Source organism: Mustela nivalis, assembly GCF_964662115.1.
Source record: "Mustela nivalis genome assembly, chromosome: 9".
Taxonomy (NCBI): Eukaryota; Metazoa; Chordata; class Mammalia; order Carnivora; family Mustelidae; genus Mustela; species Mustela nivalis.
In genome coordinates, this window is record NC_139028.1 from 103132447 (window position 1) to 103156595 (window position 24149).

Consider the following 24149-nt stretch of genomic DNA (forward strand, 5'->3'; position numbering starts at 1 on the left):
ATCAACCGCTCATCCCCCATAACCCTGCTAGAAGAAGGAACGTTCTGTTTCCTTGAATCCCGTACTCCTCGGAAAGGGAGCAGGGTGTGGTCCCTTGTCACAAGAAAGAACCAGCTGCACCCAGAGTGACGTCGTAGGTCTGTGGGAAGGAGGTAGAGGGACTGACTGGAAAGGAACGTGAAAGGGAGTCCCTGAAGGGGTTGGGCGAGTCGGGTTCCGTTCAAACACATTCCCATCTCCTCGCCCACCACCCAGGGCCTGACCGGATCCTGCCCTCGGCCCTCCGCCCCCCACCCCGGTCTGCAGTAGTCCGTGCCTTCCCGCCCCGCCGGAGACCACAGCGTCGCCGAGAGGACAGAGCGCAGGAGCCCAGGCGGACAGGCGCCGGCGCAGGCCCACTTTATTGGCAGAGTCAATGGGCCGTCATGCTCGCGCCGGCGGGTCGCTCGGCATGCACGCCCCGGGCCGCGCCGGGGCTCGTCTCCCCGGGCGGGGCTCAGAGCTCCGGGGGCCCGAGGCCCGGCTGGCCGGCGGGCGCGAGGTCGGGGTACACCAGGAAGCCGGAGAAGGTGATGTACTTGCCGTGGTTGCTGTAGGCGCCGTAGCCGTCGTGGTCGTGGCTGAGCAGCCAGACGGCGTCGCCGCGCCGCAGCGCCAGCATCACGCTCTGGCTCTGCATCTCGCGGCGCCGCGACGCGCCGTCGTCGTAAATCATGGCCTGCACCTCGTCGCGGTTCTTCATCAGCTTCACCGACAGCGTCTTGCGCGGCAGCTTGCCCAGCGTGAAGGAGAAGAAGTAGGCGCCCGGCAGGCGGCAGCGGAACACGCCGGCCGCCGCGTCGAAGTCGCCGCCGATGTTGACGAGCTCGGTGTCGAAGGCGAGCGGCCGGTGCCGCGGCCCCGGGCCCGCGTCCGAGCCCACCAGGCTGCGCGTGCGCGCCGCCGAGAAGGCCGAGCGCGGCTCCGGGGGCGCGGGCGGCCCGCGCGCAGGCGCGTCGGCGTCGGCGTACACCAGGTAGCCGCTGAAGGTGGCGCCCGGGGCGCCGAGCGCGTACTGCGGGGCGCCGTGCAGCCGCAGCCACACCGTGTCGCCGTAGTCGAGCTGCAGCATGGCGCTCTGGCTGGCGGCGCGCCGCGCGCCGGGCCGCCGCTGCTCGTCGAAGGCCAGCGCCTGCACCTCGTCGCGGTTGCGCACCAGCATCACCGACAGGCTCTTGTGCGGGGCCTTGCCAGCCGTGAAGGAGAAGAAGTAGGCGCCGGGCACGCGGCAGCGGAACTGGCCCGTGGCCGCGTCGAAGTCGCCGCCGATGTTCACGTACACCTTGTCGAAGGTCACCGCCATCTCCGATGTGCCCTCCAGGGGGGTGGTGCGTGCCGCCGAGAAGGCCGAGCGCAGCTCCGTGGAGCCCGCCGCGGCGGGCCCCAGGGCCCAGCAGGCGGCAGGGCCCAGCAGGCCCAGCAGGAGCAGCAGCATGGTGCCTGGGAGGGGAGGCAGAAGGGGAAGGAGATGGGGCCTGTGCAGGGGCTGCCCGCAAACGCCCAGAGTTCCGAGACTGGGAGGCGCTGTTATTTTCACAGCCTGCCCCTGACCCACAACGAGGACTCTGTTTCCTACGCAGCTGGACCAGGTCAGCCGTTCTCAAGCTTCAGCGGTCATGTAGACGGCTTACTAGAACACACGTTGTTGGGCCTGCACCCCCAGGGTTTCAGTAAGTTTAGGATGAGCTTGAGAATTTGCATTTCTAACAAATTCCAAATAATACAGATGCTGCTGGTCCAGGGACCGCACTTTGAGAACCAGAAGATTAAGCCAGTGAGACTCCTCTTTTTTTTGGGGGGGGGGGGGTAAGAAACAAACCCCTTTCTCAAGTGAAGGCTCACACACCTGTAACACAGATACAAGCAGAAATGCTTTGGTGGAAGGGGCCTGTAACCCATCAGCTGGGTTTACCCCCTCCCCACCTTGGCACCACAGAGGGTGGTCAGGGCATCTGTTTCTTTCAGCCTGATTTGCTAAATTTTCCGGTGGCTATTCTATGAACCTGGGCCTCCCCCTCACTCAAGCACTAGTTCTCTATACTGATGGCCAATGTTTCAACCCCCATATGGACAGGAAAGGAAATAGCTGCTCAGTGACCCCTTTCCTGGCCTCTGACCCACAAGGGTCAGCCACCACTTTGGACCTCTGGACTCCCCAGGGGCCCTTCTTGCAGCAAAGAGGTCAAAACAGCTGGGCTTTGACATAGCTCTGTCTTCACCCCTCAACCTCCCACGGGTGAAATCAGAGTAAGACTGACTCTTTCCTCTGGGCTTGAGGGCTGGTCCCTGAGCAGAAGAGAACCAGAGGCTCCCGTGAATAGAGAGGGGGAGCAACAAATGCAACAAAGCTTTGACAAGGCTGTGAGGTCAGCAGCTTTGTTCCTCAGTAGTGGTGGAGGGAAAGACTGACAGCTAGACCTGGGCTCTCAGTTCCTGGCACTACCACTTAAACGTGTGAAACCTTTGGCAAGGTCCTTAACTTCTCTGGGCATGGCTTCTTTTATGTAAATAGGGAGACCTGCCTCAGTCTTACTGTGAGGATGCTCTGAGGTGGCAGGTACAAACCCCATTTGTGAATGGTAGTGTTGCCCAGGTGTGCAGGTACTTCTCAGCCTTGAGAAAAGTGATCTGGTCAAGTTCTTGACATGAGGAGTTAGGAACTCAGTAACTCCTACCCCCTGGGAGCTTGTGGAGGCAATGCTTAACTCCATCATGCTTCTGTAGGGCATAGGCTTTGGAGCTTGAATACCCAAAGGCCCTGAAGTGGAAACAAAGTGGGAAAGAAAATGAGCTGGCAACAGCCTGGGAAGTACTCCGGGAGTGTGTGTAGCTCTGCGGCTCTTAGAGACACTGGGGGCTTGCTGAGAAGGACTGCCAGGGGCAGAGCTCACTCCACAAGGACATTCGTCTTCGGGTAGGTGGGCACTAGAATCTAGCCCACATTCTACTTGCCGTATAGTGTAGAGCTGCTGCACCTGGGGAAGTGTGCCTTTTTCTAATTTTCATAATAAAGACCCCAAGTCCCTAACCCAGTTGAACCTTCTCTCCCTATGGGGGAGGGACCTTTTGTAATTCCTACAAAGGCACCCCATGGGGTAGGATACCCTTCATGAGGGCAGGGAGGAAGAAGGGGACCCATCTACAGTGATGAAGATTGCACCTCCTGAGTACTCCCTTTCATAAAGCTCTTTGGACACATCTGGTCTTGCAGCAAACCTTTGAGACAGGTGGGCCCTCTCCCACTTTATAGATGAGAAATTCAGGCCCAAACTAGGAAAGAATTTTGGCCCAAGGTAATCATGCACACTGAGGCACCATTGAACCAAGGTCTTTTGACTCCAGATTCAGTGTGCCTTCCTCTCCACCACCTTTTTTCCTCATAGACACAGATATTTCCGGGGAACCTGTCCTTAGTCTCGGTTTCCCTTTTTTTGGAAAAATAGGAGAGAGGAGAAGTAGAATAAATCTTGGGATCCAGGGTGAAAGAGAAAGAAAGCAAAAAGGAAATGAAGCCAATGAAACAAGCAAGAACTCTAGCGTTTTTCCTTCTGGGAGTATGTGAACATCTCAGCTCTTCTAACCCTACTCCTCCCTCGAGCAGGTCCTGCCCCAGGAGCACATGCCCACCCTGCCTTCAGCAATCTCCCTGCAGAGTCTCGTGCACTCCACGAGGGCCAGAGGGTCCTCCTGTGTGTACAGTACTCGGCCCCTGCCCATTTCTCACCAGCACTGCCATTTCCCAGATCCCTAGGTCCCCATCCTTCCTTAAACCCCCTTCCCAGGGCCGGTCAGAGGTAGGAGGGTGTCAGGTGGGCATCATAGTTCCAGGAAAGGAAATGGCTGTTCCTAGCTCTGTCCAGGTGAGGCTCAAAATAGTCATCTTCAAAGAGACAAAACTGGGACACGGAGACCTGGGCAGACCCAGAGCCGCGGAACCGACGGGGGCGGTGCCGCGATGTCAGGCGAAGGGGATCTCAGAGCCCCTCTCCTCGCCAGACCCCACTCCCTAATCACCCCCTCCTTCAAGCCTCGCTAGACCCTCTTCCCACCTTGAGAGACCCTCATGTTCCCAAGAAGATAAGCCCTCGTTTTACAGAAGCCGATTAATCCTTCCTCCTGAGAAAAGAAATCCCTCGGGAGGAGGTACCCTAGACACCCCCCCCGCCCGCCCCCCTGCCCCCCTGCCAACCTTCCTTCATCCATCCCGAGTGAAAGCCCTTGAGCCTCTTTCATGAAAAAGCTCTCAGGTCCTGCTTTTCAGCGATCAAGGAACCCGATTACCCCGGCGCCTTCGCCCGCCCCCGCTTCCACACGGGAGAAAGCTTGGCTCCCCGCCCCGGAGCTGCCCTCACCTGGCTGGGGGCGGCGGGCGGGTCGGGTCCGCTCCGAGCCAGCGATCCGGCTCGGGGCTGCTGGGTCCGGACTCCGGGCTCCCGGCTCCGCGCGGGCGCTGGGGCTGCGCACTGACCGCCCGCGCTGCGGCGGGGCCGGGCCTGGTGGCGGCGGTGACGGCGGCGGGGCGCTGGGACCCTGGGACCCCGGGGCGGGCGCGAGGCAGCGAGGCGACAGGGAACGAGGACGGCTGAAGAGCAAGGCGAGCTGACCGGCGCGAGGAGCAGCAGGGGAGCCGCGGGAAGGGGGAGAGAGGAGGAGAAAGGAGAGGGAGGGGCGCGCCGAGGAAGGGGAGCCGCGCAGGGCCTAGGGGCACCGCACGGAGGAGGCCCCCGCGCAGGCTGCGCCGAGCCCTGGGCTCTTCCTCATCCGTGACCTCCCTGGAGCTTGAGGCTCTGGTTCCACAGAACACACATCATCAACCCAAGTTAGCAGACGGGGAAACTGAGGCCTGAGGCAGAGGACAAACTGGGGGTGGCGCAGGGCACTCTCTAGACCGGCCTCCTCCCCGGTTTGAGGAGAGGGGACTGCCGCAGAACACAGACTGGACAAGCCCCTGGGCGGCAAGGACAGTGGAAGGTGAGATTTTGGCTGGGACAGATGTCCAGGCTGAATGGCACTGGGGGAGGGGGTCTGAGGGAACGAAAGGATAAATGGGTCAATGTCACCAGTAAAGAAAGAGCTTCGAGTGACCTAGTTTCTCTTCCTTGCCTCCGAATCTGAAAATGCCCATAGATAGTTAGGAAGGAAGGAAGGAGGAAGACCAAGCCCCCTGACATCGGTGGGTCAGGCTGGACCCCCTGCGGAGGGGATGCAAAGGAAGGTCATCCTTGGGGCAGAATTGAGTTTTGGCTGACTAGGCTACTTCCCCAGTGCCCACAAGAAAGGAGAAGGCACTGGGTGGGCTCGCAGGGCCCATTGCAGAGGGACACCACCGACACCTTGCCTGCCTGGGGTGAGGGTAGCAGGATCTAGACAGACATCAGGACCAGGAACAGCTGTCTTCCCATCTCAGCACTCACCAGAGAAACCCCCGCCCACCACCACCACCATTGGCCTCCACTCTGGGTTTTGACTCCTGCAGCCATCTTGGACTCCCTCCTCAGGGCTGCTGTTCTCTCCCAACAGCTGTGGGGGTATGCACCTTCCTGGCACTCAGTAGGTGTTGACTGAGTGGATGGCTCTAGAAGGGCCCTACTCTCAGCTGCCAGGAGCTGGTGCCCCCCCCCCCCCCCCCCCGTCTCCTTCTGGTCGATTCGTAAGGCCTGCGCTCTGGTCGTGGCTCTGCCACGGACCCTGTGTGTGGACCCAGAGAAGCCTGGCGCCCTGGGAAGCCGTCTGCCCTCTGGAGCTTTCCTTCTGGAACTCTCAAAAACTCATGTGACCCCAGTTAGTCGAAGCAGGTTAGTTCTCATGAAGGCGTTGATAACGATGATGGGCTCATTAAGTTTTCTTCAGGGCGTTAGATGAAGGATGAATGCGTACTTGCCTCAACGGAAGGAAATGAACAGAGGCATTTCATGCTGGGCACTGGGGATATTTGGGGCCTCGGGTGAAGTACCTGTCTAGCCCTGGTTAGATCAAGACTGTGCCCTTCACCGGATTCAAAAGCTTGGGTCCGGAGCCTATGGGAAGGCGTGAAGCAAGGGAAGAGTGGGATGAACCACGCAGGGATGTGGCAGGAGGGCTGAGGAAGGCGGGATGCTGACTTGTGTCAGCCACAAGCCGGTGGCTGGACCAGAAGGGTGAGGCTGCCATCTTGAAAGTGCCTTTTGAAGTGTCATTCCAATGGTGGGAGGGCAGGGAGGAAGGCAGGGTTCTCTGGCAAGACCATTATATCCTGGTGGGGGCCTGGCTCAGGCTGAAAGCCATTTGATACTTTCCCTGGGTCCATAAAAAGTTCCACAGGAGCAGTCAGGGTCAGGGAGACAGGTGGCTGGGGCAGAGGACAGCAGGGTTTGTGTTAGGGGCCACTGGGAAAGAGATCTGGAGAAAGATGATGCCCTGAGCTGGTGGGTGACTAGGGCAGGCTGGAGTGGGGGGCACGGGGGTGCCAGAATGGAAGGAGCAGGTGAAAAGAGCCCTGGGCTATGTTGTACTTCCTGCCTGCTCCCACTCTGTTGTGTATTGATTATAACGCAGTAACAATTTTAATGTTCTCCTTTTACTGAGTGTAGCAGATACTATTCGTGACCCCCACCCCCAGGTCGACCCCGAGGTCATTGGCTGACAGTTCCTGAATTTGCTTCCAGTCTCTCCCGGGACCTTCTTGGCTGGGAAAGTGAGTGTGCGGCAGGCTGCAAGTGGAGAATTAACACCCCTGGGGGAACCCGCAAGCAAGCAGGGTCCAGAGTTCGTGGGTAAACCCTATGGGTTTCAGGCCCTCGGTGGGACAACTCCTGATTGTCATACACATTCTGGTCTAAGAGACTCCAGTGTGAAGTTGAAGTCACCCATGGGAAAAACCCACTCTTCTCTGTTTGCTTTATTTGGTTTTCTCCCTTCCTTGTCTCACTTCCCTACTCCTTCACCCTGCTTCTTGGGATTAACTTTTAAGTAAACTACTTAAACCCAAATCTTTGTCTCGAAGTGTGCTTTTAGGGGAACCCAAACTAAGACAATGAACAATGCCTGTGTCTTAAACCGTGGTATGTGCTTTTCCACATCTGTTCCCTTATTTAATTTTCTTTTTTTTTTTTAAAGATTTTATTCATTTATTTGAGAGAGAGAGACAGTGAGAGAGAGCATGAACGAGGAGAAGGTCAGAGAGAGAAGCAGACTCCCCATGGAGCTGGGAGTCCGATGCGGGACTCGATCCCGGGACTCCAGGAGCCGAAGGCAGTCGTCCAACCAACTGAGCCACCCAGGCATCCCCCTTATTTAATTTTCTTAACATCCCCTGAAGTAGATACCATTAACCCAATTTTACGAATGAGGAATGAAGTGGTTATGTGCAGGGAGAGGAGGGATTGAAACCCAGGTGTGCTTAGCTCCAAAACCTGATCCTTAACCACTGTGTTCAGCAGCCTCCCTAATTCTCTGATCCTCTTTGGATCATATATTTTCATCTGTAAAACAAGGGATGGGCTCTTGAGTTTAAAGGGAAGCAATGTACCCGGTTTCTCCTGGGGCTAGGCATGGCCAATGAGATGTGAACAGAAGCTACTGGGAGAGAAAGTGCTTGCAAGGGGCCAACTCAGCTAGAAAACCCTCTCTTTTGTTATCCCTTTTCTCTTCCCTCTTCCTGGAATGCATACATGAAGTCCGGAGCCCCATTTGCCAGCTTGGGCCAGGAAACACCAGTGAAGGGTTTTAAGGCACAGTCTTAAGGTAGGTGCCCAGGAAGGAGCTGAGATGAAAAAGATCTAGAAACCCTGCCCTCAAGGAGCTCATCATTTAGTGGGAGTGGCTGGATATGCATGGAAAGAACCCCAACAAGGTGAAAGAGATCAGCCTCCAGAGCTGAGCTGGTAAGTGCTAAGAGAGCTCAGGGAGGGAGAAATTCCACCAGCAGTGTGTGGGGTTGTATGGGTGTGTAGGGAAGATGTCACAGAGGGGGCTATTTCTTTTTCTTTTTTAATTTAGCTCTTTTACATTTTTTAAAGATTTGATTTATTTATTGGACAGAGAGAGATCACAAGTGGGCAGAGAGGCAGGCAGAGAGAAAGGGGAAGTAGGCTCCCTGCTGAGCAGAGAGCCCCATTTGGCGCTGGATCCCAGGATCCTGAGATCTTGACCTGAGCTGAAGGCAGAGGCTTTAACCCACTGAGCCACCCAGGCACCCCACATTTTTTTAAAAAAAGTAAGCTCTACACTCAACATGGGGCTTGAGCTCACAACCCTGAGATCAAGAGTTGATGGTGTCTTGACTGAGACAGAGACAGAGAAGGCTATTTTTAAATAAGGCAAGGATTTGGCAGTGAGGTGGAAGAGCAGGGGTGGGATTCTATCAAAGGTAAGAATATGAGCAAAGGTGTGAGGTGGCCTAGACAGGGCTTGGGGAGGAAACCTTCCATGACTCAACTCCAGGGGGGAAGGGTTTGTGATGGGAAGGTATGGCAGGTCAGGTGCATGCGCTTAGATGCTGAGCTCAGGAGCTCAGACTATCCTGCAGCAGAGGGGACAGAGCTCTGAGCTGTATTTTAAGATTACTCTGGCTAAGAGATAGGGGACATAAGAAACGCCATCAGGGAGACCTACAAGAAGACAAAGTGTGCGGATGAATCTAAACTACACAGGGCTAGTCAGAAAGGAAAAGCAAGGGAGGAGACGACCCGGAGAGAGACTGAGAGAGTCCAAGAGTGACAGAGAGAGCACCCGTACAAGCTCACAATTTAATTAGCTTCCTGGCTTGCCAGTGGATTACGGGGGAATTAACAGAGCTCGGTGTCTAGGGACCTTGCTGGGAGTTGAGGGGAAGTTAATGAGAAAGACAACAACATGCCCCAGGGAGAAATGAAAGAGGAGGAAGTGTTAGCCCAGCAGAGATGCTGGCAGGAGAAACAGATGTCGGGGCTGCAGTCTCTGACTTCCCCAGAGATTTCAGCCCTCTGGGGGAACAAACATTTAGAGCTCCTGGGTGGGGGTTCTAGCCCCATCCCCCAGGGTTCCAGTTCCTCTGAGTGCCTGATAAGTAACTCTGGAATGGGAAAGTTGGGGGCACCTGTGAGGGCCAGGTTCCCAACTCTGCTGTTGTTGGGTCCCCAGTGTTGGGTCCCCCAATAATGGGTCCGTGATTAAAGGAGCGAGACTGATACAAAGCTAAGGTCAAGCAAAGCTATATTTCTCTCCAAGCATCGAGAGTCAAACTGACTGGCCGGGCCCTCGCCTCTTACAGAGAGCGCGACCTCTCCCTGCCTCACAGACTAACTTTAATAGAGCAAAGGCCATGTGGTTGGGCCCAGCCACACACAGGTGGCCAATGAGATTACAATTCACCCCATAGCAGCTATTTGAACTAGCCTATCACCTTGGTCAGAATTGGTGCCCAAAAGGTGGGGCCCACACTCCTTGGTAGCTAGGGAGACAGTATGCGAGCTTTACTGATTGAATATCTCCACCTGACCTGACCTGACCCACCCTTGTATTTGGGCTTTATTACCTGGGACTGGTTTCCCGGATTTGCTTTTTTTTTTTTTTTAAGATTTTTTTTGTTTTTTTAATTTATTTAGTCAGAGAGAGAGAGCAAGAGCGAGCACAGGCAGACAGAGTGGCAGGCAGAGTCAGAGGGAGAAGCAGGCTTCCCGTGGAGCAAGGAGCCCGATGTGGGACTCGATCCCAGGACCCCGGGATCATGACCTGAGCCGAAGGCAGCTGCTTAACCAACTGAGCCACCCAGGTGTCCCCCGGACTTGCTTTTAAGTAAGTTTCCCCTTGGCGGGTCAGGGTGGGGCCGAGGTGGGGCCGCTCTGGCTAAATAGGCCCTTACACCATGACCTCTCCCCAGAGGGGGACTGAGCTCCAGCCCCCTTCAGCACATGGGGAGGTTGAGGCTTGGGATGGGGAGGTGGCCTACTCTTAGTAGACGTGGCAAATGGCATTTTCCAAAGACAGCTACGATAGTATTTCCCATCTGCCATGCTCTTTTCATCCCGGTGACCTTGCCACTCCCCTCTTAAGAGGAGGACTTGGGTTGGGTTCTAAAGGGAGATACTGCTTGTGCCCCGTGCTCACTCCCTCTCCAAAGTCTCTTGATGTGAGAAAGCCCAGGCTGCATGGAAAGGCCATTTATGAAGATGTGGTGGCCAACAGCCCAGGTCTGGACCAGCTACCAGATTTGCAAGATGTGGTGAAAGATGAAAATGCTGGGCCTCTTGTTCAAAAATCAAGGGTTTGAAGGGTGACCATAGAGCATTCAGCCACGCATTGAGCCCTGCGAAGGGCAGGGCTCGTGCAGCTGGAAGCTGGCCTGGACCCCAGCGCGGAGGCTGCAGCATCAGCCGCTCACAGCCTGAGGAGGCCTTCGAGAGGATTCGCGCTCAGCCAGCCACCCTGACTGCCGCGTGTGTGGCAGGCTGGCAAGGGACACAGAAGACTGTTTTATTTTTTTTTAGAATAACAGATTTTTAAAAAGATTTAATTTATTTGACAGAGTGGGAGAGAGAGAGCACAAGCAGGGGGAGCGGCAGGCAGAGAGGGAGAGGGAGAAGCAGGCAGCAGGGAGCCCGATGCGGGGTTCGGTCGCAGGAGCCTGGAATCATGACCAGAGCCAGAGGCAGACACTCAACCAGCTGAGCCACCCAGGTGCCCTGAGAGGATTGTCCTAAATCAGAACTTCTGGGTTATTAGAGCAGCCGACAGCTGCAACACTGGGGGAGTCAAAACTGGGGTGAAGATGTAGGACGTTCACTGAGTTTCTCCCCAAACCCAGGCTCATTCTCTGAGCTTTTGTTCCAAGTTCTCTTTGACCCATGCTGATGGAGGGAACAGGAGGTACAAATAGCTCCAGACCACCGTCAGAGCCCCCAAATCCCTTCTGTTTGGCTATGGAATGCCATATGTTGACACCATAATTGACACATTCTTGGGGGACGAATGTCAGCTTTTCAATTGGAGGAGGCTGGGAAAAGACCCACTCTTCTTGGAGCTAACAGTGGTGGCCGTGGGCCTGGCGGGAGACAATAGTGTCCACGGGCTGCAGGAGCCTCAGGGAGTGACGGTGGCTGGAGAAGAGGACTGGGGGGAAGAAAGGAAAGGTATGTCCTGCCGCAGCGGGTAGGGGAGAGAATCCCTGTAGCTCTGTGGTGTCCTTTTTTTTTTTTTTTTTAAGATTTTATTTATCTGACAGACAGACATCACAAGCAGGCAGAGAGGTAGGCAGAGAGAGAGGAGGAAGCAGGCTCCCCGCCGAGCAGAGAGCCCGATGCGGGGCTCGATCCCAGGACCCTGAGATCACGACCCAAGCTGAAGACAGAGGCTTTAACCCACTGAGCCACCCAGGTGCCCCTGACCCCATGGCATCTTGATCCCTGTTTCTGACAATAGTGTCCTTTGATGACAGGCATTGCATTCTGATTCTGAACATGCGTGTGTGTGTGTGTGCATGTGTGTGTGTGCGCATGCACGTACAGTGGTGGCAGCAGTGAGGTGGGGGTTGAATCACTTTGCTTGTGTTTACCCAGCACAGTGAAACGAGTGGGCAGATCGGGAGAGTCTGGACTGATTGTGCAGGGGGACAGCTTGGGATGGAAACCCAATCCACAACCCAGCTGAGTGGCGGTTGGAGTAGGGGGAAGGGGCAGGGAGAGACAAGAGTGGTACAGAGCAATTTATCCCTGCCACCTCAGTTTTTTTAAAAGAGTAGTAAAGGGGCCCCTGGGTGGCTCAGTGGGTTAAAGCCTCTGCCTTCCGCTCGGGTCATGATCTCAGGGTCCTGGGATCGAGCCCCGCATCGGGCTCTCTGCTCGGCGGGGAGCCTGCTTCCTCCTCTCTCTCTGCCTGCCTCTCTGCCTGCTTGTGATCTCTATATGTCAAATAAATAAAATCTTTAAAAAAAATCAATACAATTGATTATATAATGCTCCAAGTGTGATATAAAGAAGTAGTAAAGGAAAGTAATTTTAATAAAATAATCTGTTTTTCTATATGTAAGTACTTGCACATTGCCATAATAAATAAATACCAAATAGAAATTAATATTTATACTTAAAAAATATTTTTATTTATTCCACAGACAGAGATTACAAGTAGGAGGAGAGGCAGGCAGAGTGGGGTGGGAAGTGGGCTTCCTGCTGAGCAGAGCCCGATGTGGGGCTCGATCCCAGGACCTTGGGATCATGACCTGAGCTGAAGGCAAAGGCTTTAACCCACTGAGCCACCCAGGCACCCCGTTCATACTTTTAGAAGTATAGAATCTTCCACAGAATCACAAGTGCAACAACTACGAACACACGCTGATACAAGGGGGTGCTGTCCAGAGTGCCAGTACCATTACGATGCCTAACGTGAACAACTCTGGTGAAATTGTAAACTAAACAAATTGCAATCCTTCTCCAGTTTACAGGGAAGTTACATTCTTGGAAAATTCAGTGTACATTAAAACCATGCAAAAAATTTGTTTTGTATGGAAAAGCAGGTTTTGTTTCTTACCTACATTAATGTAGTCAGGACTAAGAGCTAATGTTTCACATAATCAGCGGTCCTAAACATTATAGGACAACTACCATCCCTGTGCACTGCCCACTAGATGCCAATAGTGTCCCTCAATCATTGTGACAACCAAAATGCTCTCTTACCTTTCCCAACTACCCTCAGCTCCTGCTTTGGGCAATGTTGGATTAGAAAGGGGCATGCTGTCTTCTGGGCTTTCTGTAATACTGTGTGAGATGATACTTGGAGCTACTGCCTCCATCTTACACCCAAGAGGGGGAAAGAATGAGGACAAAAGCTAATACACTGGGGATGACAGAATGAACAGATGGCAAGGCTCATGGTCCTTGATGATATCACTGAGCCACTGAGTTAACATGGTCTGCATTTATCCTACCTGTGGACATCTCATTATGGGAGATGATAAATCCACTTCTTGGTTGAACCACTTTTTTTTTAAGATTATTTATTTATGTATTTGACACAGAGAGAGATCACAAGTAGGCAGAGAGGCAGGCAGAGAGAGAGGAGTAAGCATGCTCCCCGCTGAGCAGAGAGCTGCATGCGGGGCTCGATCCCAGGACCCCGAGATCACAACTGGAGCCGAAGGCAGAGGCCCAATCCACTGAGACACCCAGGTGCCCCAGAACCACTTTTTAAATAAAGATTTTTATTTATTTGACAGAGAAAGATCACAAGTAGGCAGAGAGGCAGGCAGAGAGAGGGAGGGGGAAGCAGGCTCCTCACTGAGCAGAGAGCTCAATGAGGGGCTTGATCTCAGGACCCCGAGACCATGACCTGAGCTGGAGGCAGAAGCTTAACCCACTGAGCCACCCAGGTGCCCCTTGGTTGAACCATTTTGAGTTGAATCCTCTGTTTCTTGCAGTTAAAAGCATTCTAACTTCTACAGGTTATTTTCCCCTCTCCTGGTCTTCTTTAAGACTGTATTGAGAGGATTTCACACTCTAGGGCCTGTGACTCTAAGGGAAAATAAGAGAGCGTGGTGTCTAGAATGAGGGGTTGGGAAGGAGCTGGAAGAGTCCATCTCTTGCACAGGTATCTGGAAAGATGGCGAAAGAGGAGTGGATTCGGTCTGGGTAAGATGACCACTGGTTCCATTTAGGGCACTGAGACCACACTAGATTTGGGGGATGGAAAATTAGACCAACATAGTATCATCTCAGGTGAGTAAAAAAAATACAGTCACATAGGAAAAGATTGGATGAATAAAACCAAAATATTTAGTTATTTTTGGTAGGTTCAGGGATGATTTTTTTTCTCTGTATCATTTTTTCTATTTCCCAAACTTCTCCAACAAATTTATAGCTTTCATTTGAAATATAATTTAAAATGTCAATAAACGATAATTTCTTTCAAAGGTATCAAAAGTAGAGCAGTGGAATGGAGTATAAAATCCAGTATTAGATCCAAATACATACTGGAATTAGAACACAATAAAAGTGGGATTTTAAGTTTATTTTTTTAAATAAATCTATTTTATTTTTAATAATTTTAAAAATAATCTCTGCACCCAACATGGGGCTCAAACCCATAACCCCAAGATCAAGAGTCACACGCTCCACCTACTGAGGCAGCCAGGTGCCCCTAAAAGTGGGATTTTAAATCAGAGAAGAAAAGGTACATGATTCAATAAACTGCATGGGAACAATGTGTAGCCATTTGGAAAAAAAAATAATAAATTAGATCCATCATGTCTTATACCAAAAGAAGTAACAAATGGATCACATATTTAAAGGCAAAAATTAAACAACAAAAAAATACTGAAAGAAATCAAGTAATAACTTTTTAAAAAATTTTATAGTGAAGAACTTTGAAGTATGACATAAAATCCAGAAGTCATAAAAAAAAAAATTGATAGATACATTTCCAACAGCTTAAAAGAGAAATATATTTACATGGCAAAACTGCCAGAAACAAAATCTAAAGAGGGGCTCCCATGTGGCTCAGCTCGTCAAGCTTCGAGCTCTTAATCTCAGCTCAGGTCTTGATTTCAGGGTCGAGTTCAAGCCCCATGTTGGTCTCCACACTAGGTGTGGAGCGTACTTAAAAAAAAAAAAGCCTGGGTGGTTCAGTCGTTAGGCATCTGCCTTCAGCTCAGGTCGTGGTCCAGGGTCCTGAGATTGAGCCCTGCATCAGGCTCCCTGCTCAGCAGGAAGCCTGCTTCTCCCTCTCCTACTCCCCCTGCTTGTGTTCCCTCTCTTGCTGTCTCTCTCCTTCTGTCAAATACATAAATAAAATCTTAAAAAAAAAAAAAAGACCAAGTACTTAAAAAAAACAAAAAGACAACAAAATGGAAAACTTATTTGCAACTCATATCACAAAGAGCAAATTTCTTTAATATATAAAGAGCTCTGAGAAAAAGACAGCTCAGTAAAAAAATGGGTAAAAGATATAAACAGTTAATAAAAAAGAAAATACAAATAACTAATAGAATAAGAAAATCATAATATGATGCCATCATTTTTTTTAACTCTCAAGTTGCCAGAGAACACTAAGGTTTATAACCCGCCCTACTGGTGAGGAGGCGGAAAAGAACATACATCGCCAGTGGGCCAGCCAACTGGAACAACTGGGTAATTAGACAATACCTACTATATAAAACATACAGGCCCTTTGACTCTGTGATTCCACTTCTTGAAAAGTTGCTTCTCAGATACATGCCCGTATGTTTGAAATGACGTGCTATTCACTGTAGCATTGTAATAGCAGAATATTGAAAATAAATAAAATTCTACATGTCCAGCAACAGAGGACCCATTGAGTAAATTCTTAAATATATATATGTATATACACATATATATATACACACACACACAATGGAATACTATGTACCCTTTATAAAGGAATGAACAATTATTTCATATAAGCGATGTAAAATAATCTCTAAGATTTACTGTTAAGTAAAAAAAAAAAGGTGTACAGTATGCAATCATTTACGTTAAAACAGTATGCACTTGCTTTTATGTGCATAGAATACCTCTTGGAGGATCTACAGCAAGTCCTTAACAGGAGGCTGATTCATCCTGGGGAGAGGAATGGTTTATAGGGAGAGAAACATACTTTTGTCTCACCCTTTTGCACCTAAAGTAAAGGGTGGGGAGAACTATCATCTTTCTTGGTAGCCGCTCCATTCCTATTGGTTTCAGTTCCAAAGGACAAGGGCAGGAAGTCCCCAGCCTTTTCCACAGGCACCACTGTCAAGCCACACTTCCTCCATCCTGTGCTTGTGCAGCTCATTAAAGAAATAAAATCAAATCTAACTGCAGGTCTTTCTGAGACTGGAGAATGCTACACTGCTGGCTTTGAGGATGGATGAAGATGCCACAGGCCAAGGAGCATAGCTTGCAAAGGGCCTGGCATTATCCTCCCCGAGGGCCTCCAGAAGAAATACAGCCTTGCCAACACCTAGATTTTAACCCTGCAAGACCCCTTTCCAGACTTCTGGCCTACAGAACTGTAAGACAGTGAATTTGCACTGTTTTAAGCTGAAATAAATAGATAAAATAAATGCAAGTCTTTCCACTTGCTTGTTCATTCATCCTTTTGCTTTCAGCCCCTTGTTTTAAGATATTTTAGAAGCTTGATTCTGACATCCAAATGTTAACTTTCCCTCCCAATAGCAGTGCCAGCTGCAAAGGTGGTGAGTGTAGCAGGTACCGGAAACTACTGAGCTGACTGACTGCAGAGTTGGAAGAATGGAGCTTTAGGACTTCTCTCCAGATGTGCACCCAGTGAGTCACTAGCTAGGGGGAGAGGGGCACAGGGGTGAGTGGGCTCTCAGTCCACCTGACCGGGCGATATCTGAGATCAAGTTTCCCTAGTTGTCTCCCCAATTGGGTAACATAACAGAGGCACACCATGTCCAGGGAACTTTCCTAGTGGCCATCCAAATAAATAATAAATTATTGTTGGTATTATCACCTACCTTAACTTGCTCTTAGTGAAGATACTGATTCTTTCTCTGGGGGTTCTCAAGCCCACAGTTTTATATTATATGCCAGAATAAATTTGGGGGAGGAATTCACCTCAAATATACCCACCTCGAGTTTCCAGAATCTACCTTTTCATCTTTTCTCAGTGTCAGGACATCTGCAGCCTTCAGGCTCTGTGGCCCCTCTCTTTCTCTCCCCAGCTATCTCACCTGTCTCGGCAAGTGCTCTGGAATCTTCTCTGCAAAGGTTTTTTTTTTAATGCTTTGGGGTTTGCACCTCATTATAAATGGCTAGGTGTTTAGGTTTTGTTTTCCCTTACTATCTTCTATTTGGAGTTTCAGTAACCTCTAAATCATGTTTTGCTTTACTCGACCCAGTTCAGAAATGCTCTTCCTTGTGAGAGAATGAAGCAAATCAGGACTGAGTATTTTGCTTTCTGACGACCGCTAACCTGACACCTCAACCCTCAAGTGGAACTCTATATAATGAATCCTCTTTCTTCCTCGTGCTCAGCACATAACCAAAGGTGTCTTCTACTGTCGGCACCTTTCCCAAGCCTCAATTTTTCCAGGATTTCCTTCCCTTCCTTCCACATCTCATACCCTGCCTTTTCACGCTCGAGTGTCAGAGAGCTTTCTTTGGAGCCACGCTGGTTTCCTCGCTCACCGCCTTGCACTGTCAAGGGTTTCTGCAAATAGGCTGTCCTCATTTTCCATTTTTAGAGCTTTCTATCCCTTTCTGGCCACATTCCCACGTAGCTCTCTAAACGCAGGATCATAACTTTTCTCCAATTTTTTCAATTTCTTTTCTAAGACCACGTATTCATTCATCCATTCATTCCAGCCACCGCACCCTCCCCAACCCCAGCCCAGCCCCATGGCTCTTCCTTTTTGATCTTTCTCCTGTGGCTCCTGTGATACCAACAGTACCAGGTAATTCATTGCCTTGGTAGGAAGTAAGGATGGGGGCAGCTCCCCAGTAGCCCTCTTTTCCCATGGAGAGGACACTGTACTGATGCATGTAAAGCATTTTTCAGTGGCCCTGATGAGCTGGGCTGGGATTGCCAGGCCGGAGGCCCTCTTGTGTTGTCCTGCCCTCGGGGCATGTATGGCCAGTTGGAAATGAACTCCCCCAGGGCCATGGCTCCCACGTTCCTCTCTATCTGTCCTACCCAAAAGCTCCCTGTGACCGGTTCCTCCCAGCGTGGCACTGTGCTGCTGTGGAAAGCAGGCAGGGTTTGGAGCCAAACCTACCTGGGTCTGAATTCTGGCTCCGCCCCTTCCTAGCAAGTTGTTTTAATCTGAGCTTCTATTCTGCATACTTGAAAAGAAAATGCGCATAATTTGTGGTTGATGGGGTGACGGAGATAATCTATGGACATACTGGTGCATACAAGGCTTCACATCAATCCCTGTGCTTATCTCAGGGTCATTGATTTTCAGAACTTGTACGTTCTCTATGGACCGTGTTTCCCTTTCTATTCAAACTCTTTCTTTTTGGCCGGGCTGCACTGTCTTGGCCTGGCCCGGACAACCTTCCGTGGATGAGCCATGCCCCTCCAGGTCAAAGAATATGGTTCCAGTAGGCCGGACCCTGCATCCTCAACCCTTAGGCTGGGCCCGTGACTCAGATCTGGCTGGTAGAGGCGCAGAGTGCTCCCCACACGCTCGGCGGTTTACCAGCTGCCATGTGTTCTGTGTCAGAGTCCTCCAGGGGATTTGTTTGTTCTTTGGAATTACAAGCTCAAAGAAGTCACGTGAGTAAAGCTGCCATTCGGCCCCTTGCTGGTACATTGAGTAAGCCCGTCTGAGGCGGAAAGCAGGCAGAGGCCCATGGACAGAAGTGATGAGAACAGTGGGACTCCGAAGGCCTTGTTCCAACCACTGGATTAACTGCCGGCCATTTCTGTTACTTGGGGCCGATAAATTCTTTTCATAATTAAGCCAGGTTGTCGGGTTTCTCAGCATGCAAGCATAACAAGAGACCTTGACCCTTTCGCTATTATAAAGTCACGGGTTGCCTCACATGGAGTTTTGTGTTTAACTTATTTAAGTTTGTTCCCGTACTTTTATGCAGAAAAAAAAAAAAAACCGGCAGGATTCAATGTAGGTGCATAGCACCTATTAGAAATTCCTCAGACCTGCAGGTCCAGGTCTGAACCCTGGCTTTGTCACTTACTAGTTTTGGGTAAGTGACTTAACCCTTCTGAGCTTCACTTTTCTGTTAAATGGGGGTTCTATTTTGCTGATGGGGGTGTCTTATGGGTGTGAACTAATGGATATATAGGCAGGACATGAGATAGGCCACCAAAAAAATATCCTATCAGGTGGTAGGTCCATGTATGCCAGTCATCTCAACATCTTTTATTCTGTGCAGTTGTCTGTAGATGCTGAATTCATTTCTATTTCCCACACTTCTTCCCAGGTCACATCTCTTAGCCACCATGGTTTCTAGGCTTATCGAGAGGACAGGAACTCACAGGCTTTGGGAAGAGATGGAAGATGAGGAGGTGGACAGGAATTTCAAAGTTCGAATGGAGGGGAGGTGGAATTGGGCTTGTTTAAAACGTTGGCGACCGCAGAAGTTTACACCCACTTTGTACTTATAAATATCTCTGTCTCTCAGCTTGGCTCCGCCCACACGAAGCTTCAGTGGAAGAGAACACAGAGCAGCTGCTAGTAGGTACAAATGTGCAGCGCAGAGGAGGTCGTAGGAGGAGAGCTCACACTGGCTTGGGCACAGGGTTTAAGGATGAAATGGCAAGGAATCTTAAGCAACTGGGTCACTAGGAGGGTCTGATCCCTTGCTGGAAGCCGGTGTGGGCAGAGAAAGATGGTGGTGTGGGCTGCAGCCCCGGGGACCCATGGCTCTCCAGCTTTATCTCGTGCCTGCTGGCCCGTGCTGGCCAGGGGGAAGACAAGATAGGAGTCGGCTGCCGAGCAGAGACAGGCCCTGGGAGTTCGGGGATGACAAAGTCAAGAGGCATTTCTGGGAATCCAGCTGTGACTTCTCAGAAGTAGGGGGAGGGGTAGAGAGGACTCAAGGTCATCTCCAGGGTTTTTGGTCTGAGAAACGGGGTCACGATGAAGGGTTTAGTGAGGTTTGAGAACGGAAGTGCCATCGAGGTAGGGTTGGTGAGAGGGGCTGAGACGTAACTCAGTGTGAGGACCTGAAGGACGACGTCCGTTCAGGCCACAAATGCTTATGGAGGACTACGTGTTAGTTCCCGTTCTGGGTGCTTATCACATGGCAGAAGTACAGCTCTGAGAGGTTAGCACTGTTGTTGGAGATGCAATTTCCTTGCCCTTGCCTCTAGCGTCTGCTGACTCCGTGACATTGCCCGTACTGTCTGTACTCGTCAACCATCCCCCGCTTCTAATTCTTAAGTAACAACAGCTCCCAATTAAATGTACTCCATCAGGCACTGCGCTAAATTTAACACTCCAATAAAAGCAGTATTCTCATTTTTGAGATGAGGAGCCCGAGGCTTCAAACGATTAAGCAACTTGCCCAAGTTCATGTGGCTGCTAAGTGACGGAGCTGGAAATGGCTCCTAGGATCCTCACTGTCCTTAAAAGACCAACTCAAATGCCACTCTTTCGTGAAGTCTTCCCTGAGTTTCCCGGGCAGAGATGTGAGCGTGCCCTCTGGTGGGTCCCGCGGTGCTTGCTTTCAGCCTCTGCTGGCACGCACTGCCTTCTACAAGCCACCACAGCGAGCGCGGAGTTTCGGGGAGGGCCGTTTCAGCCGACCAGGCTTTGCTGTTCCACACATGGTTCCATTTAATCCTCCCAACATTCCTAGCTTTTATGTCCTTGCCATGCTGCGCCCCTCCCTTGCTGCCCAGCCGGCGCCATGGGAAGGGACTGAGGACATGCCTTCGGTCCCCTGTGGCCCCCAAGACAGGACTGTGTGCAGGTTGCGCACTTGATAACGGAGCGCTGCATTTACAAACCCTAAATGTGGGGCCCTGGAGAGAGGGTTGGAAAGGCAGGACACTGCGCTCCAGTGGGAGGTGAGCAGTCTTAAGTGAGGTGCGGCTCTGTTCTTTCCGTTCTCATCCTCCTCATTCGTTTCCAGCCAAAGCACATTCTCTCCAGTCTTTTGATGCCAGAAGGGCAGGGCCCCAGACTGGATAGAAAGCAAGTAGGTACTTTCTTGTCCTTATCTAACCTCTGACTCCCTAGGCTACTCTGGAAATAAACTGCCATACCGAATAGCTTTTCCATGTAAATGTGGCATTACCGGAGAAGAGTCCGTCTTTCCAGCTGCCTTGGTAAGGCCGGAGCTGGTGCTGCTGGAAAGCTTTCTCACCCGTCGTCTGGCTGCGGACTTTGGGAGAACAGGCCTTGTTCCATGAATGGCTTTCCCTCTCCGGACGGTGGGGAATCTTGACCAGCACGTCCCGGTCCTACTTCTGATTCTCTCCCTCTTGCCCTTGCCACTCTCTGAAGCACCATTTTCGCCCACAGTTTGGTGTAGGGTACAGATTTGCATCTATCTGAAAACATTCTTTGTCAGGGCTGCAGTAAGTTGGTTCCAGAACAGTTGTGGTTTTAGTGCAAAATCTGCCTAATTGGTCCCAGGCAGGGCATTTGGGGCCTGGGATGCAGAAGAATCCACTTAGGAGACTAAGAAAAAATGGGCATTTAAAGATTCCGTCTCCCAGCCGTGCGATCACGGCAGACTGGCAGGGCCTGCTGGGGAGACTGAACACAAGCACTGCCAGGGGTCCTCCTCCAGACATCGCTTTAGGCACAAAACAGATAAGGAAGCTGATTCATGTGCACAGAGCTGTCTGGAAGGAAAACACTGTCAGTTGCCTTACAAAATTAATCGCTGTTACCATCAAAGATGTTTTTCCCAAAGAGGGTAGTTTTTGGTTGGTGACAAAAGAATCTTTCAGGGCGCCTGGGTGGCTCAGTTGGTTAAGCAACTGCCTTCGGCTCAGGTCACGGTCCCGGAGTTCCAGGATCGAGTCCCACATTAGGCTCCCAGCTCCACGGGGAGTCTGCTTTTCCCTCTGACCTTCTCGCCTCTCATGCTCTCTCTCACTGTCTTTCTCTCAAATAAATAAATAAAATCTTAAAAAAAAAAATCTTTCATTCACAACTTTCCTTCTAGTACAAAAACCAGAATGCAAGATTCTGGATCACTTGTCTGAAGACAGTAAGATGAGGGACCAATAGAGGGAGAAAAAATAAAATGAGAGGTCGCATGTGACATCCTTAGGTAAGCCTAAAAATCTCCGCAAAGGAGATAAAACACATCTTTGTCTATACCTAAATAACAAAAACCAAAACCTCCAAAGATATAAATCACTATGGCACTAAGGGAGGCAGCCTGAATGAACCCATTCAATATGCAGGGATGTTCTAGAAGAATCCATGAGAGGAACTGACACATTCGTCATTTTCAAGAAACATTAACCCCGCAGTGTAGGAGGGAGTCCACACACGTGGACTGAAGGTATTCCTAGGAATCCTCACCATCAGTAACTCAGCTTTCCATCTGCATCAACTATCAGAATGGTTGGGAAAAGCGATGGTGATCACTCCTACTTTTGGCTATTTCACCTGTTTGTCGCTCTGCAGTCAAGAACTAGGTCTGTCCTGATTTAAGGCCATTCTACTCTACTCTGTGGGTGGCATGTTTTTCTACTTCACTGCTTTGATCAAAATGCAGGGCCTTTTTGCCTGGATGGCTGAATTACTCATCATCTGGCTCACTGGCTACTTTTTTTCTCAGCACTTCATAGCCTCCATGAAACAGAAAACATACCTTGGATTTGAAAGACTGCAGTGTGAATCTGGCTCGGAATTACCTATGTAATTTTAGATGCATTACTAATTTTCCTTATTCCTAAATTCTCTTTCTTTCTGAAGTAGGATACCTCCTCTACCAAAGATTCTGAGAATTAAAACTTACACGACAGGCTTGACAGACATTATTTTCATTCCTTCCCAATGTTTTTCTCTCTCCTTGCTCCCTTAACATGCCACAAGATCTTAAAGTGACCAGCTGCATGGACTGTGATGTGACAGGCTAGTTTTTCTCTAAAGCCCAGAAAGGCTGATGTTTTGGTGGGCCTGGTTTAAAAGGCTAAATGTGATTTTTTGACCCTCACAGATTTTCAGATCAGAAAGAAGTAATGCCATTGCTGTGTACGCCCTGAACCTAGCAGCGTGTAACAGGTGCAGTTTCCGCTTTGTCAGACGAGTTTGTACTGTAATTACAAGCCATGGAGGAGCGGGGTTTGAAGGCGGACCTCATCCGGTCGGGAGGACTGAGACTTCAGAGAGAGAGGGCATGAGGATGCAATCTCACCATAGAGGGAGAATCTCAACGCAGAGAGGGCAAGGCAGCTATTTTTGCAGTAGAAAATTATAGCAAAGCCAATGTTGAGTTTAGGTTCAGTAAGAAGCTGGAATATAGGGTTATGTGTTTTGTTTTTTAACGCACGCTCCATGCCCAGTGTGAAGCCCAACCCGGGTCTCAAACTCCTGACCCTGAGATCAAGAGTCGGAGGCTTAACTGACCGTGTCACCCAGGAGCCCTATAGAGGGCTATGTTTAAAGTTTCCTTGGGCTGCTTGTATGCCCTATTTTTACAGCCACTCCAAAAGCTGCAGGAAACCCCCAGATTCTTTTATTCAATCAAGGCTTCAGTGACGATCACACTTTGCGGGGGACTACTTCCTGGCAGCTCAGCTCAGCACTGCCACGGCAAACCACTTGCCCAGTTCCACAGGTGCAGCTTACTAGATGATTCTTATCTAAATTCTTACACAGGATTATTTCTTGCAGGTGGATCTTAAGAGTACCTACATGTATTTCACCCTTGAATAACTTCAGACGTCTGATTATGTTAACAGCCTATACAGTTTCATGGAGGACCACTGGTATAGTACCCTTGTTGGATCTGTAGCTTGGAAGAAGTCAGACGGACTGACTGGACAGCACTTAGAAAAATTCCAGGCCTTCCAAATCCTGCATGGCCCAACTTGCATCGGCAAAAACCGAAGCCATGGCGCCCTCTGGTGGCAGACTGGTTCTTCCAGTCCAAAAAGCTTCTCGACTAGTATAGGCCGGTGTGTATGAGCACAGAAGCCACAGGATAATAAACATGGCACATTTTCCTGGATCATCTTTACTGAAGATTTTTTTGGAGGGAAAAAAGTGGGTAATACAAAACATTTTTATATTAAAACAAATGCAGATAATATTGAATAGAATATAAAATTTACATTACTTTTTGAGACAAAGTAAGAGACATCAAAGACATTTCAAGGTAGGCTGCACATGAGCTTCAGGCTGTATTCCTACACCCTGAGGGAGGAGACCCCTGCAAGCTCACTCTGATATTATGGGTGCGGCTCTTTTGACAGAGAAGTCTGAGCAGCAGCAAATTAAGTGCTTACTCATTTGGCAAAATCCCAGTGGATTATTGAAGTGAAACCATATGCTTTCTCATCTTAGAGCATTTGAACCTGCTTTAAAAGGCCTGAGTAAATAGGAGCTTTTATGCTTGAGTTGAAATGATTTCCTTCTAAAATGTTTTTTTTCTTCCTATGAATGCTAACATGCCTGAGGGTATGACATGCGAGGTGGTCAGTATCCTAAGCGCCCCGTGGACCTAAATGTGCATTATCAGGTATGAAGTTTTAAGTACACTTTC

General features: G+C 50.2%; 1 protein-coding gene and 1 long non-coding RNA gene across 2 annotated transcripts; one reads left to right on the plus strand and one right to left on the minus strand.

Annotated features, from left to right (window-relative positions):
- Nucleotides 1-376: 376 nt before the first annotated feature.
- C1QTNF4 (C1q and TNF related 4) lies at nt 377-4504 on the minus strand. The gene is made up of 2 exons (XM_082747803.1): nt 4392-4504; nt 377-1479 (listed from the first exon to the last, which is right to left on the minus strand). Exon 2 carries the CDS (start codon nt 1472-1474, stop codon nt 497-499), a length of 978 nt encoding a protein of 325 aa, XP_082603929.1. The 5' UTR covers nt 1475-1479; nt 4392-4504; the 3' UTR covers nt 377-496.
- A 4930-nt stretch (nt 4505-9434) lies between these two features.
- On the plus strand, nt 9435-24094 carry LOC309873025. The gene is made up of 3 exons (XR_014316149.1): nt 9435-9792; nt 15807-16271; nt 23347-24094. It is a non-coding gene; the product is annotated as an uncharacterized lncRNA (long non-coding RNA).
- Nucleotides 24095-24149: the final 55 nt, after the last annotated feature.

Excerpts from the sequence above, each read along its gene's own strand:
- C1QTNF4 (XM_082747803.1), bottom strand. The coding sequence starts at position 1,474 with ATGCTGCTGCTCCTGCTGGGCCTGCTGGGCCCTGCCGCCTGCTGGGCC.